The sequence below is a fragment of the Sus scrofa genome, chromosome 1 (assembly GCF_054392235.1).
Source record: "Sus scrofa isolate SSC_HxYL_T2T_F1_AM1 chromosome 1, Sscrofa_HxYL_maternal_Yorkshire_Landrace_v2.0, whole genome shotgun sequence".
Taxonomy (NCBI): Eukaryota; Metazoa; Chordata; class Mammalia; order Artiodactyla; family Suidae; genus Sus; species Sus scrofa.
In genome coordinates this window covers 268,596,209-268,611,441 of record NC_139383.1, presented here as the reverse complement: position 1 = coordinate 268,611,441, position 15,233 = coordinate 268,596,209, and the positions used below count along the sequence as shown (strand labels likewise).

At 50.6% G+C, this 15,233-nt stretch overlaps 1 protein-coding gene and 1 long non-coding RNA gene across 10 annotated transcripts in view; both read left to right on the top strand.

Moving 5' to 3' along the window:
* The first annotated feature begins 433 nt into the window (after positions 1–433).
* Positions 434–15,233, top strand: part of ASTN2 (astrotactin 2) — a 915,666-nt gene continuing 900,866 nt past the window's right edge. For all 9 annotated transcript variants that reach the window (XM_084993997.1, XM_021074505.2, XM_084993987.1 and 6 more), the window contains exon 1: positions 434–995. In XM_084993997.1, coding sequence (XP_084850123.1) covers positions 551–995 — 445 coding nt within the window. In that variant the 5' untranslated portion in view covers positions 434–550. The remainder of the gene's footprint in view (positions 996–15,233) is intronic.
* Positions 4,755–13,914, top strand: LOC146407178 (uncharacterized). Its single transcript, XR_014826096.1, has 2 exons — positions 4,755–11,864; positions 13,434–13,914. It is a non-coding gene; the product is annotated as an uncharacterized LOC146407178 (long non-coding RNA).

Here is a 15,233-nt window from a genome sequence, read left to right as displayed (position 1 = left end):
TTGGGCTGGAGGAGAGACAAAGTTAAGTCTAGGCGGTCGAGAGGGGCCCCTTATCCCTCCCCCAGAAGGCGGGGCCTGGACCAAGGCTGGGCTAAGGCTCGCCCCCAGGTGCAGCCGCTGGTTTGAAGCTGGGCAAGCTGGGTTGAGCCTGGGGGAATTAGGGGAAGGGCGCGGGGTCCCTAAGTCTTGGAAAATTGGAGAAGGGTGCTGTGGGTAAAGAATATTGTGAAGGCGGACTGGGGGATCCTGGGCAAGGAGAGGGGGCGAGTGGGATTTGCACGAGGCCGGGCGGGGCCTCCGAAACGCTCGGGGTCTGTGGAGGGAGCCAGAGAAGGGGGCGGGCGGCGGGGCCTGGGGAGGTGGCGGCGAGGAGGGGGGGGCGGGCCAGGGCCGATCGAGAGGCGGAGCCCCGAGCTGGGGGCTGCTGGCGAGCGGCTCCCACAGCTCCTTAGCTCAGGCGTCCTGGTTCGCTTCAGCGTCCGCCGCCGCCGCCTCTTCCTCCTCCTTCGCCAGCGCCGCCGCCGCTCGCAGCACCGCAGCCCCTCCCGCCATGGCCGCCGCCGGCGCCCGGCGCAGCACCGGCCCCAGCTCGGGGCTCCGGGGCCGGCTGAGGCTCGGCTTCCACCCGGCGCCGCCGCCGCTGCTGCTGCTGTTCCTGCTCCTGCTGCCGCCGCCACAGCTTCTGGCCGGCGCCACCGCCGCCGCCTCGCGGGAGCCGGACAGCCCATGCCGGCTCAAGACCGTCACGGTGTCCACGCTGCCCGCCCTGCGGGAGAGCGACATCGGCTGGAGCGGCACCCGCGCCGGGTCCGGGACTGGGACTGGGACTGGGGCCGGAGCCGCCGCCGCTGCCGCCGCCGCGTCCCCGGGTTCCGCCGGCTCCACGGGCACCGCCGCCGAGTCGCGCCTCCTGCTCTTTGTGCGTAACGAGCTTCCGGGACGCATCGCGGTGCAGGACGACCTGGACAACACAGAGCTGCCCTTCTTCACCCTGGGTAAGGCTGGGCGCCGGCACACGCAGGGACCCAAGGAATCGGGGGCCCCTAAGTGAAGCCGGACGGGTGGGGGCGCCCTGGGGATTCCCGTCTCGGGCTGCCCGGAGCGGGGTTGAGAGAGGGCAGCTGAGGGGCCCGGAGGGCGTACAGGTGGTTGGAAGGAGTGCAGGGCAGGAGGTCTGGGGAGAGCGCGTGGCAGGAGCCCGGGGGCGTGCCAACCCTCCCGCAGTGGGCACCTGTCCCTCAGTCTCTCCGACCAGACGTTGGGCTCTGCTGCGATCCACCCCCGACGCCAGGACCCCAGATGACTGAGTGTTCTTGAGCTAGGAGCCGTGGTAGCCCCGCTCGGAAGCCAGGTTCGGGTCCAGCCGCCCACCGCTCCTCCAGGCTTGGCCGCTGGCCGCCCGCGGTTACCGCCCCCTCGCTTTCGCCTCGGAGTTGTCGGCTCTGCTCTTCCGGATAGATTTTCTGGAGAATTGGAGTGGAATAGCACCATGTAGAATCATCCAGTCCTCATAAACTCGGTTTTCCAATGGGTTGGATGACCTTGGCTAAGTCGCTTTCCCTCCAGGGTCTCAGTTTTGAAACGGGGCTGGGGCGGATTGAGTGATTTCTGAGCACTGGTTTACTGAACCCAAGGTCTCCACTTTCAGATTCTCCCTCCATCCCAGTTGTCGCATTCGCTTTCCTACCCCCTTCTCAGTGGAGAGCAGGTTTGTCCTTGTAGCTCTCTCACTGGGTTAATAATAATAACTTAAAGGCTTGAAAAAGGAAGGGGAGCGGAAAAGGGTGGGGGTGGGGGCTCAAACGGAAAAGTTAATCAGAAAGTTCGCCAGCAGCTTGCTGCCTGCTGGTTCTCTGCGCGAATCCCGGAGGAGTCGGCCCTTCGGTGGAGCTGTGGGAAGCGCGGCTGATTTCCCAGCCGGGTAATTGATAGCTTAATTATCTCGGAGAGCGTTTACAAAAATGTTGTTCCCCCTTAGCTCTCCCGCGTTCGCAGATCGCTCTCTCCCCTCCCCTCTTGGGGGCGCGGGGCGCGATTGGTTGCAAGAGCCTGGCCAACAACAGCTCTGGGAAGGCGCCCGGGGGCTCGCCCCAGACTCCAGACCTCTTCCTGGGGATCCTTGCCTTCTGGGGATCCGGCTCAGTTCCAGCACTGCGGGACTGATGGGCCTTCGAGGTCAGCGCCTTCAGGGTCCTGGCTTCAACCTGTGAGGTTAATTCTTTGCCCACCCGGAAGCCCCTAAGAGTATTCAGTGGATTAGGCTCTTCTCTCCTCGGAGCCAGGAGCCATAATATTTCTGCTGTATTTTTTGTGGACCCCCCCCCCCCCCACCATCCCTTTCCTGCTGGCTGTCTCTGGAGATTTGAGCGAGTGCCAGGCCTCCTCTTGGTCTGAGCTTGAGCCTCGGGGTTTCTGGCTCCTGGGCTCTCCCCAGCTGGCTGTAACCTGAGCGTGCTGAGCCTTCTTCGATGCTAGGCGGGAGAGCGCCTTGCGGGTTCCCAGGGGACTTCCCGTGGCGGCGCGTCTGGCGTGCGACACACATTCAAGCATACACACGAGTGCGTGGACACACACACACACACAGACCAAGAGCCCTCCCCACGTGCACCAAGAAAGGGGACTGGGGAGGGGGTGGAAATGGCATTCCTTAGGGTGAAAAGCTAACCTTGGGCTCGGTGCCAACTCCTATGACCCCGCCACAGGGAAGGGTCCTTCTGGAGACATGGAGGGTGTCCCTGCCACACCACTTCCGATCCCAACCTCCCTCCGCCTTTGCGGCCCTTGCGATCTGGCTACCAGGGGCAGTCTAAGAGGTTGGGAGTGGGAATCCCCCTAAATGGCTGTTCACTTGAAAGGGAAAGGGGGAACGCTTCCATATGGCATGACTTGGAAGCGAGGACCCCAGGGTAATTCCAGTTCCCCTGGGATGTGGAGGACCTAGTTCAGCCAGCTAAGGAGTTGCTCCAGAATTCCTGGAGCTGGCAGTCTCTGCCTTTTTAAACTTTGGCTTTCAAGAGGGAGTGGGTGCCTGGGAGCCCAAGGCAGGCTGAGCGAGAAGCTGGAAGTCTCACATCCCCCAGGACCCCGAGCTTCAGCAGGAGCATCCCTAGGTGCCCTCCACTTGGAGCCTCTGCCTTCTCTGACGCAAGTGGCTGAGCCTGCTGGGGACTGCCTGCCGTGGGGTGGCGGGGTGCTGTCCTCCTTGGCAGCTCTGAGCCCTTTGGGGTATTGGGTTTCCGCCTCTTCCTTTCCCCAGCGCCCTGGACTGACAGCTCAAGGCGCTCCTGCTAGGGATTTGGCTAGCGAGGTAGTCACCAGATGGCCGAGTATAGCAGGAGCTGTGTAGGGAGACGTGGGCTTTTATTTGTATTGGTCTTCCACTGTTTGCGTGTAAACACAGAGTGCACAATGAGCTCTGGGAGGGCCAGGCTGGTTGAAATGGAGGGCCGGTGTGGGGTGGGAACTGTGAGTCATTTGTGGCCATATCCTCCCCTGGGTCCCCAGCAGACCCATCCCATCCTCCCATCCTCGGACCTTCTAAAATCCTGCCCAGTGTTTGTCTATGGTAGGTTGGGTGAGTCTTTCACTATTAGGTCGCCAGTTCAAGGGCTTTGGAGGCAGTACATGCCACTGAGACAAGGGCAAAGTCAGCCCACCCTGACTGCAGTGGGGTGTGTGGAGCCACCACTAGGGGGTGATAGTGTCTGCCAGAGCCCTCAGGGCCGTGCTCTGGGTTGTGGGCCCAGAGTTGGTAGTGGTAAAATGTCCTTGGCTTTAAAGGGGGTGAACAACCAAATAAAAGGTAGAGCTCCCCTTTTACTCCAAATCCAATTAGGGGACCTCAAAAATTTTTTTTGCCCTCACCATCTACAATCCTCATTCACTGTCACCTACATACCTGGCCCTCCCACCCTCCATTCAGCCTCTCTTAGAGGTATCAGCTCTAGTATTGGTAGTGACCGGACTTAAAAGACTTTTCTTCAGGTCTCTTCCTCATATTTCTAATCTTCCCTTCACGTTCCAGCCTGCTTTATGTAGATAGAATATTCCCTCAGAGGGGAAATATCACCAAGTTTGTGTCTAGGCCAGTTCTTTAGAGTCTAAGTCCATGGCACTGATAAGGTGAATTTATTTGAAATGGATTAGGGAATACAACTAGTTGTTGAATCCTTAACATGGTGAAAAGAGCTTTACTCTTGCCTTTTATTATTTATTCACATAATATATATGGAGGGGGCATTGCTGTGATTTATTCCCATTTTACAGCTTAGGAAACATTGTCAGGTCAAGTATCTCACCCAAGGTCCCACTGTAAGTAAATGCTGACCTGGAACTGGAGTCTCAGTTCACCAGACACTGCGTTCTCAGTAATTACTGAACAACCACCTTGAGCCAAATATGTCTCAAGGGGCTGGCTATGTTTATGTAGGGCATTGGTACAGGGTCCTGGAGAGAAATATGACCATCAACCTGACAAAAACCTTTCTTAAGGGAACTTTAGCTACGTTTGGTGCACTGAAGTATGAGAGTGTGAATGAGGCTTGAGTTAAATGACCTCCAATGACCCTGCCAACTTAAAGTTCCATGACTCATGGGATGTCAGAGGGTATTCTATTTAGTGGTGCCAGTGAGTGATGGAGACGACACATTCTGTAACATCAGGGAGGGAAGACATCTCTTTAGACTCAGAGAAAGCTGGGGACACTTCCTGGACAGGGGAAAAAAGAGTGAGGCCATGGAGAGAGGCTGGAGGAGAAGTTGAAAGCTCCTGCTCTAATATAGCTTGGGGACTTGATGTTGGTTAGGATCTGGAAGCCTCAGCTGTGGCCCACTGTGACCTTGAACAAGTCATTTATCCCCAGATCTTCCCGTTCTTTGTGCTGTAATATGAGTGGGTAGATGAGCCTTAAAATAATCTTTCGGTGTAAAGATTCTATGAACTCGAAGTGCCCTGACCCACTCTGTAACTCTGATTAGCTTCTCTGGCTTCTCACTGTCTCCTTTCCTTTGCTAGTGGCATGGGGGTGTTGGGAAGGACTGATTGAAAAGAAAGAATTTGAGCAGGAGCAACCGTCAGTGCAGTGCATCACTCAGTTCTCATCTGCCCCAGGCAGCCCCAGCGTCTGCTTGTGGAGTTAGCTTTCAAGCCCACAGGTAGGGAAATGGCATCCTTCTTCCTGTGCTTGATAGTGGGCAGGCTGGACTGTTTTCCACCGGTGCTGATTTAGTAAAAGTGAGAAAAGAGAGAAAACGGAGTAACCATACATTGTCAACATGTGTTACTTATTCGTCTTGTCCTGTAAATCACACAGGTGAGGAGTGTGCTCTGTATTGGGGGAGGATGTGTGGAGAAGGAAAAGCCATCCAGCAGTATGTCTTTAAAGGCACCTGCCTGTGCAGATCTGGCAGTATCCTAAAGATCTTTCCCAAAAGGACGCTCTTGGCAGGAAGCTGACTGGCCCGGGTGGAAGACAGAGATGGTCTGAAATGCGAACTTGGTCAGGTCTGTAAAGATTTCTTAAAACACAAACGAAAACAGATACCACAAAAGAAAAGCCTCCAGAAGAGTGAGGGACCAGGGACCAGGCACTCAGTCAGAAGGGTTGCCAGATGCAGGGAGTTTAGCCTAAGAAGAACAGTCCATAAAGGACTAGAGGAGCTTCCTTCAAATGTCAACAGGGAAGGAGGCACATGCCTTCCCCCACTCCAATGTCCCAAAGGTGCAAATACTAAGGGAATGGAGTTAACACTACAGGAGGATAGGTCCTTGGGAGCTGTCCAACAGCCCAGCATTCTGACCTCATGATGACAGGGTCCACGGGGGGGGGGGGCGGCGGGGAAGGAAGGGAGGGGGAGGAGGCCTTCAAGCAGGGACCACACAGCTGTTTGGCAGGCATTTGGAGGATGTACCACAAGCATGAAGGCTTTCTGCCCTTTTTGGCTTCTGGCTTGATTCTGAAGGTTGATGCCAGTTATTAAGTGGGAGAAAGAACAGGAACAGATAATATAAGCTAGGTTTTCTGTAGGGACTTTTGACCACAGAATATTCATTAAAATCACTTCCAGTGTTGGGTTGTTGGGTTTATGTCTTTTCTTTCTTTTTTTCTTTCTTTTTTTCTTTCTTTCTTTCTTTCTTTCTTTCTTTCTTTCTTTTTTCTGTATGGTAAGAGGAAGAGATTCTAGGATGGATGAGAGGGCAAGTTTGATGTCTGCAAGCAAAGCTAGGCTTAAAAAAAAATGTCATTTTCTCATTTGGGCTCCAGGTCCCTTATCACTAAATAAAGTATTTCGGTAGCACTCAGACCTCAAGGTCCCATCCTCCTGTGATGTTCCAAGTTTTCTCTGGGACATGGTAACTTGGGTGGGGAGGGGGGGTTCAGTGGTCTCTGATCTAAGCTTTTTTCCCCCTTTCCACTTAACTTCCCTCACTCCATCCCCACCTCTTTGCTGGCTCTAGTCTGATGAAATCTATTTAATATTCAGGGCAGAGAGAGATGTATTATCTGCCCTTAGAAAATATAGTTTGCCCTCCATGTCTGTGGGTTTGATATCCACAGATTCAACCAACCTTTGGCCGACTGCACTGCGCCATTTTATATAAGGGACGGGGACATCCTTGGGTTTCAGAAAGGCTTGGGGTCCTGGAACCGATCCCCTGCAGATACCAAGGGATGATTATATTACATTTCTGAGAGGGTGATGGGCGAGAGGAGGATTCATTTCAGCTGTTAGAAAGGCTCAGGTTGGGTCAAGGCCATCTAGATTTGTTATTTCCAGGGGTCAGGACTACTAGCCAGTGAGGCAGCACAGCTCTGCAAGATTGGTGTAACCCAGAGCTTGGTCATTTTCCTGAATGATCATTTTCCCTCAGGTTGCGAAATCATGCAATCATTTTCATTTTGCTTCAGATTTTTGCTTTACTGTATTTTTATTGGGTATCATTGATTTGCAATATTAGTTTCAGGTGTACAGCACATTTGCTATTTAGTAGTTTATATCTCTTAATTCCCTCCCCCCTCCCCCTGCCCCCTGGGAACCACTGGCTCTCTATATCTGTGAGTATATGTCTGTTTTGTTATATTTGTTCCTTTGTGTTATTTTTTTTAGGTTCCACATGTAAGTGATAACATACAGTATTTGTCTTTCTCTATCTGACTTATTTCACTGAGCATAATACCATTCAGATCCATCCAAATTGTTGCAGATGGCAAAATTTCATTCTTCTGGTAGCTGAGTAGTATTTCATTGTGTGTGTGTGTATCTCACACCTTCTTTATTCATTCATAAATAGGTTCATAGGCACTTAGGTTTTTTCCATACCTTGGCCAGTGTAAATAATGTTGCTATTAACTTTGAGGTATAGTATCTTTTCAAATTAATTTTTTTTTCTGATATACACCCAGGATTGGTATTGCTGGATCATTTGGTGGTTATATTTTTAGATTTTTTTTTAAGTTTTATTGAAGTATAGTCGATTTACAATTTTGTGATGATTTCTGCTGCACAACAAAGTGATTCAGTTATACATGTACACACAATAATTTTAAAATAGAGCAAGTCTGGCAGTAGGTTTGACTAGACCTCTGGCAGGCAGAACCTCCCGCTTTGCGCCTTCTTGCTTGGCTGTAAACTAGGCGTTGGTTGCCATAGAATGGTGTGAACATGTGTGCTGGGGAGAGAGAAGGAGGGAGAGGGACAGGGACTTCTTTGGGTCAAGTCATGAAAACTGCTACAGTGGCCATCAACTTTGAGGGGCTCATAGCATCACAGATTCTCAGTGCATTGAATCCACCCCCTGCATTTAATATGGTAACCCTGGGGCCCAGACAAGGGAAGAAACCTATTTAAGGACCAGCTGTTCACACTTAAACCCAGTGGTCCTGAATCCCACCCCATGCTTCTCTCCATCACGCTGACCACTAACACATGGCTCTGGGCTAAATACCTCTCCAGTCTGCAGCTTGCTCTAACATCCTTAGATGCACCAGCCTCCCCTCCTCTCCCTGCAAACCAAGCAAACTGAAACTCCGAACAGCAAAAGTCTAAGGAGAAAAATATCCCTTAGGGAAATTGAATTTGTTCTCCTGCCCAGGTATCCAGTTGGTTGGCTGGTTGGCTCAAATCTCTCCCGAGAATCTGAGCTGATGGCTTTTGTGCTGGGGGGAGGCGGAAACCTCGTTGTCTTTCACTCTCGCTGTCTTTGAGGGTAAGCAGACGCCTGCTCTTTTCCAGAAAAAGAAAAAGAGAGTCAGATTTAACCTTGAGGTGGAGCAGCATTTCGGGGATGCTTCCTTTGCAGAGCGGATACTTTCCCAAGTTCTCCTACTGACCAGCTAGTGGCAACAGAAGATTAACTATAGAGAGAGAGAGCTGGCTCTTCTTTCCTCGAAGCAGAGCTTGCAGCCTCTGTGCCCCAGGAGGCGGCAAGCAGCAGTGCTGGGCTGGACGTGGTTTGTGATTCTTTAGGACAACAAGCCCCCTGCCCCTCCCTATAAAGACTTCTTTTTGGATTGGAAGGTAGCGGCAGGGAAGGGGGTGACTGTCCAATGTAAGATTCAGGATTGAAGTATTTGTAGCTTCCTTACTGGCATACTGGAACACGCAGGCAGTCCCTCGGTGAGTTAAAAATTGACCAGGATGTTGCATGTTATAACCCGTTAGGCTTTTCACCTGAGGAGGAACCCTTTCTCCATTCCCGGTGTCTTGGCCCCTGGCAGGGCTCAGACCTCAGCACGTCTCTCAGCTTTGATTTCAGCACTCAACTCGCTGGTCTATCCTGCTCCCATCTTAGCCTCTCCAACTCACCGCCTGTACCTGCCGACAGAGAGCTTTCATTAAAAGTCCCAATCTGATCACGGCTGTCCTCACCTAAATCACTTCGCTTGCCTCCCGAGAGTTCTTAGAGGAAGTTCAAGCTCCTTGTTCTGCTACCAGATCCATGATCAGACACTTCCCAGACTGTCCTATGCTGAGAACCTTCCTTCTTGTTCAGTAACTCTGCCCCAATAGCCCTGGGAAAACTCCTTCTTACTTTTCAAGACTGAATCCAAATATCAACTTAGCTTTGAAGCCTTTCCTGACCCCTTGACACTAAAGTTGGACACTGGGGGCCTTGGAGCCCGCTAGCAATACAAAGACTGTTGTAACAATGACTAGTCCCTTAGAACTGTCGAGTGCCTACAGCATGCATAGGATGCACCAGAACCAGAGATGTAGATTCCTGCATTCAAAGAGCTCATATCCAGGAGTGTGTGTGTGTGTTTGTGTGTGTGGTGGGGAGAGGGTGTAACAATAAACATAATACATGAGAAGGTTATGTAGTATGACAAGGTGATGGATTCTATGGAAAGAAAGAAAATGGACATTTTTGAAATGAGGACATTGGTTTTGATATTAAATAGGGCAAAGAGAGAGCTCTTGAGAAGGTAGGATTGGAACCCAAACTTGAAGGCGATGAAGGCTTGGCCAAGCAGCTGTGTAAAAGACTAATCCAGGCAGAGACCAGCTCCAGCAAAGACCTGACTCCAGGGCACACCTGAAGGGTTCAAGGGCCAGCCAGAAGGCCAGCACAGTCCGAGCAGAACAGAGCAGGAGAGGAAACGGGGAGTCCCATGGGGCCATAGACAGCTCTCAGGACTTGGGCTTTTATTGTCAGTGACCTGGAGAGCCAGGAGGAAGGTCTGTAAGAGGCACTTCAGGGGAGAGTGATGGTGGTTGGTGCAGACTGAGAGCAGAACTTAGTTGTTTCTCCTGTGCTCCTTGCCTATGAGCTTCACAGGCAGGGAACATACCTCCCTCGTCTCTGGGGCTGCCATGACTCACCCTGTGCTTGGCACATCCTCATGTTCAGGGGATCTTTGATGACTAGAGACTTGGGTTTGCCAAGTCTCATCTCAGAATCCATACTGTGCAGAACTGGAGAGGTGTTGAAATCCCACTCCTCTGTGAAGGCTGAGCTGGAATGCCATCTCTTCCATGAAACTGTCCCTCTTCTGAGCTCTCGAAGCTCCTGCCTCCTCCTTCTCCTGCCTCCTTGTTATTGTTTGTGATGAGACCAGTGTGTTTAGAGGAAAGTGAGTGGGGTTTAGGGAAGACCTTTCTTGAGAATCATAGAAGCCAGATGAGGGATTAGCATCTTTGCATCATGCCAAACAGAGAGGTGCTGAATGTTTGGGAGGAGATGGCACATCATGGTTTGGGGATCATCAACTGTCATACGTGGTAAGAATTTAGGACATTATCTAAACAAAACCCTTCTGTGTAAAGATAGAGAAGAAGGAGTGTCCATTGTGGTTCAGTGGTAAAGAACCCAACTGGTATCCATGAGGATCCGATTCTATTCCTGAACTTGCTCAGTGGGTTAAAGATCTGATGTTTCTGTGGCTGTGGTGTAGGCCAGCAGCTGCAGCTCCAATTCAACCCCTAGCCTGGGAACTTCCATGCACTGCAGGTGCAGCCCTAAAAACCAAAAAAAAAGTTAAAAAGGTGGAAAAGTTGAGGTCACTGTAGCAAGTCAGTGGTGGGCCAGGAACCAGATCCAGTCTACTGACTCCTAGTCTGATGTGTCTTCCTCCCACCTTAGGCCAGACCACTGGGGGTAAGGGGAGGTCGTATTCCAGACTCTACCATCATGGCATGGATGAGGCTATGAAAAAGTGACCATTACTGAACGCTTATTATGGCCTGGATGCAGTGCTAGCACACCTGTTATTTCATTTCATCCTTTCCATCATGCTGAAAGACAGATAGGATTCAGCCCACATTACAGGTGAGCATGGAGGCTCAGAGGAGTTAAGGAACCTACCCAAGGTCACACAGCTATACAGCCGAACTGGGTCCAACCTAGGTCTGCCTGCTTCCTAACCCTCTGCTCTTTTCACCTCCTGTGCTGCACAGAACTAGGAGTGCTCTTGAGTTTTCATTGTCTTTGACAACTTTTTATCTCTTCCGCTTTACATTACCAAGAAGTTGCAGACGTTTCTTATAGAGGGACTTCAGGTGTGACAGCCGCGCAGGCCCGGGAGACTGAACACCTTGTTTCTGGGCTGGCAGGAGCTGACTCAGCATCTCCCCAGGCCCTGTCACTCCTTGCGGGTTTGCCAGGAGCACACGGGGCCTTGTCTCATTTTCTCTAGATGTCACTTATCACCCCTGGACTGCTCAGCAAGCAGATTCTGTGCTGCTATGCCTTCTTAATTCCTCTCTTTCCCTCCTTCCTCCCTCCCTCTCTTCTTCCTCCCTTCCCTTCCTTCCCTCTCCACACCCTTCTTCTCTCCGTGCTTTAGCGAGCACTCAGTGTTATACTAGGGGCCCTATTATCCAATCCTTCCAGGAACTTAGAGAAGCTCTATATTTTCTTTCTAGAAATTGTCAGGCACCCGTTGCCTGAGATGCAGCCCCCGTTTGATTCGCCAAACTTCCTTGTCCCTCCTCCCCTCCACCCCAAGTTGACTTTTGTGGCCCTAGTGCCTTTTAGAAGCCTTGTGCAATTTTTATGCTCCCACCTTGAAAGTGGAATTTATATCACATTATCTGTGCATATGGGGTATATATAATAATATGTAATGTAAAAATCCTAATAAAGTGTATAGTTCTCCCAGTGTATTAGAACTGGGTAAAATAATGCCTTTGAGATCCAGCCCAACTCCTTGGTTGGCTTAGCAAAGAGAAGTACATGTTTCAAGGTCCCACAGCTAAGCCAGAGCAAAATCCAGTCCCCAGCCCAGCCCCTATGACTGGAATGCCAGCCCTGAAGATCAAAAGCCATGGGATCGAATCCCAGATGCACCGCTTCCTAGCTGTAGACCTCTGTATGCCACCTCCCTGAGCCTCTGTTTGCCCATCCATTAAGCAGTGATAACATAGTGATCATTTCTCTGTGCTCATTATTTTTGGAGAGCCTTCCAGCACTTAGATGGTAGCCAGTGCCCAGCACCGTGCTCCATTTTTACTTATGCTAAGCCCTATGATCCTTAACAGGGATGGTGTGTGCAAAGCACCTAGCACAGCGTCTGGCACAGTTTGTGCTCCGCGCCTCTTAGCCACCTGGAATCCTTTTTATGGAAGGAGGTGGAGGTATGAATAAATAATGAATGCAAATTCCCTTTCCCTTCCCCCAGCTTCCATTCCCTTGCCCTGCTTATGCCTCTGCCCTCCCTCCCTCTCCCCCCAGCAAGGCAGAAGAGGATGAAATTGACCATTGATCTCCACTCCCTCTCCAGGAGCAGGGGGAAGCGGGGGCCTCCAGGGTTGTCTGAGGACAGTTTGGACAGAGAAGCTCTGAGAGGCTGCGCTTGAGGCAGGTGGGTGTTGGGGGAGGCAGTTGGGGCAGAACCCTCTCCCTTCTGGTGGTGGCTGGCTGACAAAGCCTTGCTCTCAGGCACCCAGGGAAGTCACGAGTGGCTTTGCAAGCAGCCGAAAAGGGAAGGAACATTTCCATTAGCAGAATCAGCAGTAAAGAGATTTCCAGTCACAGTAATAGCTGCATTTGGGGGAATCATTTCAGTGGTGGCTGTGGGCGGAGGGGAGAGGGGGCAGGGCAGCAGGGACAGGCACAGAGATGGAGACGTCTGGTCTCCTTGCAGGAGCTGAGAGACAGCGCCAATGGAAGCCAGGTGCCAGACACTCAGGGACTCCTGGGGAGCCGGGAGGGTCACTGGACAGGCATTCTGGACCTCCTACTTCCCTCCAAATGGACAGATCCCCCTTCTCAGGGGTCCCTGAGGGAGGCTGCCTGCTTCTTCTTGGCCACCTCTGCTCTGATTACCTCTGTCACTCTTTTCAAGACTTCAGAGCCAGCAGCAACTTCCTAGGCTCCTGGGATTAGTAGGTGGGAAAGCTCCCAGATTAGTTAGCCCAGTTTTTCCTAAGGTTATCTACTGGGAATCACCTTAGAAGCCAGGTTTTCCCTTCCAGACCCCTGGAGGCACCCAGACGGGGCCTGGGAATCTGTACTTTAACAGGTGTGCCAAATCCTTGGTTTGTCCCTGGATGACATGGGTGTAGTTTTCAGCCTCACCTCCTGATGTTCCCAAGGGCACTGGGGGTTCTCTCCTCCCAGAGGACTGGCAGATTTCCGAGGGATCCTGGCATATCCCCCGTGTCTGATCACTGAATGGAAATTGTTGTTCCCTCTGCTTAGAATGCTTTTCTAGTCCCCAGTTCACCTGGCCATCTTGTAGCCTTCCTTCTCCAAGGCTTAGATAGAGGTTTTTTTTTTTTTTTTTTTTTTTGTTTCCTTTTGTTCTTTTTTTCCCTCCTTGAATGCTCATACCACACACACCACCCCCCATCCCCAGTAGGGTTGACATAGTCTGTGAACAAAAATAGATGCAAAGAATAAAAGGATGCCCAGTTAAACTTGAATTTCAGACAATGAATACTTGCTTAATATAACTATGTCCCATATGTCCCATGTGATATTTGGGACATAGTTATACTAAAAATGACTGATTATCAGAAATTCAAATTTAACTGGACAGCCTGTATTTTATCTAACAACGTGCAGGGACGCTGTGTTTTACTTTTCTGTCAGGGATCACACTACCAATGTGTGCTTTGTTCTCCAAACCTGCTCTCCCCACATCTCCATCTCAGGAAACCGGATTACATCCACCCAGTTATTCAAGCAAAGGAATCATCTTCAGTGTTTCCCTTTGCTTGCCTCCCTCCTTCTTTCAATCAGCCAGCTCTGTTGGTTTTACTTCTCAAATGACCCACCAAAATAGTTCACTTCTCATAGTTTTCTACTGCCCTCACCTTGGTCCAGACTCACTTGGACTGTTATATCCGTCTCCTAACTGGTCTTCCTGCTTCCTCTCCATCCTCTTTATCCTTTATGCCGTTGGTACAGGGGACCAAGTCCACCTTGCTGCATGCTTTCCTCTGGCCTGGATGCCTAACCACTTGCTTAAATAGTTGAAAAAAATCAAAAGAATAGTGTTTCATAACATGTGACGATTATATGAAATTCAAATGTCAGTGTCCATCAAGAGAGATTTATTGGAACACAGTCACACTCGTACATTTGTCTAGGTTGCTTTTCCTTGCCAATGAGAGTTGAATAGTAGCACAATGAACATCTGGCCCACAAAGCTTAAAATATTTCCTTATTGTTCCTTTAAAGAAAAAGTTTGCCAACCCTGCTGTCTACAGTAACCAGAATGATCTTTTGCGAAAAGCAAATTAGATCTTGCCATTCTCCTGTTTAAAAGCCTTTAATTCTCATTGCTCTTAAGGTAAAATCCCAATTTCTTTGCACATTCTAGAAAATCCTTAAAAAAAAAATATTGCCTTCTTCTCTGAGTTCACATTTCATTTTCTCCTTTGCTCATACAACTCAAATACCAACCCCCTCCAAGAAGTCTTCCCTGACAAAGTAGCACTGCATACCTTCCCCTCATAGCTTATTATCCCATTTATTAAAAACAAACACCTTGGAGTTTCCATTGTGGCTAAGCAGAAGCAAACCTGACTAGTGTCCGTGAGTATATGGGTTCAATCCCTGGCCCTGCTCCGTAGCTTGAGGTTCTGGCATTGCTGCGAGTTGTGGTGTAGGTCACAGATGTGGCTCTGATCTGGTGTTGCTGTGGCTGCAGCCTAGGCTGGCAGCTGCAGCTCTGATTTAACCCCTCCCTGGCCTGGGAACTTCCATATGCCATGGATACGTCTGTTAAAAAACAAAACCAAAAAACACGAGATCTGGTAGCTCCTTGATGGTAGGGAATGTGTCTTGTTCATCTTTTTGCTCTTCTCAACTGTGTAGGGCAAGACACAGCACATAGTAGATGCTGAGTGGATGTTTCCTGACCAGATGGAGGGAACATGGGCAAGAATGGGGTGATGGTTTGTGGCCACCACCTTACAGGGTACCTGCTTCATTGGGCTGTTCTATTGCTTATTAGGAAATTGCTCTCAGGATTCCAAGAGCTGAAGTACATAGAGCAGTGCCCGCCATCAGCAGATACTACCTACTTGTCTGTTAAATAGATAGAAATAAACAGGCCCGCACCTCAATCCCTAGGACACATCCCCTCTCCACTTTATTTGCATTTGGAGGGTATTTAGGGCAATTGACAGTATGTTCTGTGTGTAAAGACCTAGTGGGGGCGGGGGGCAGGGTCCTTTCCTGACCAGGAGCAGGAGCTGGGAGTTCCCAGTTCTGCTGGGTGTCTGTGGTCTGGGCCCTTCCACTTTCTGCACCCCCCCCCCCCCGATTTCTAATGCCATGAGAT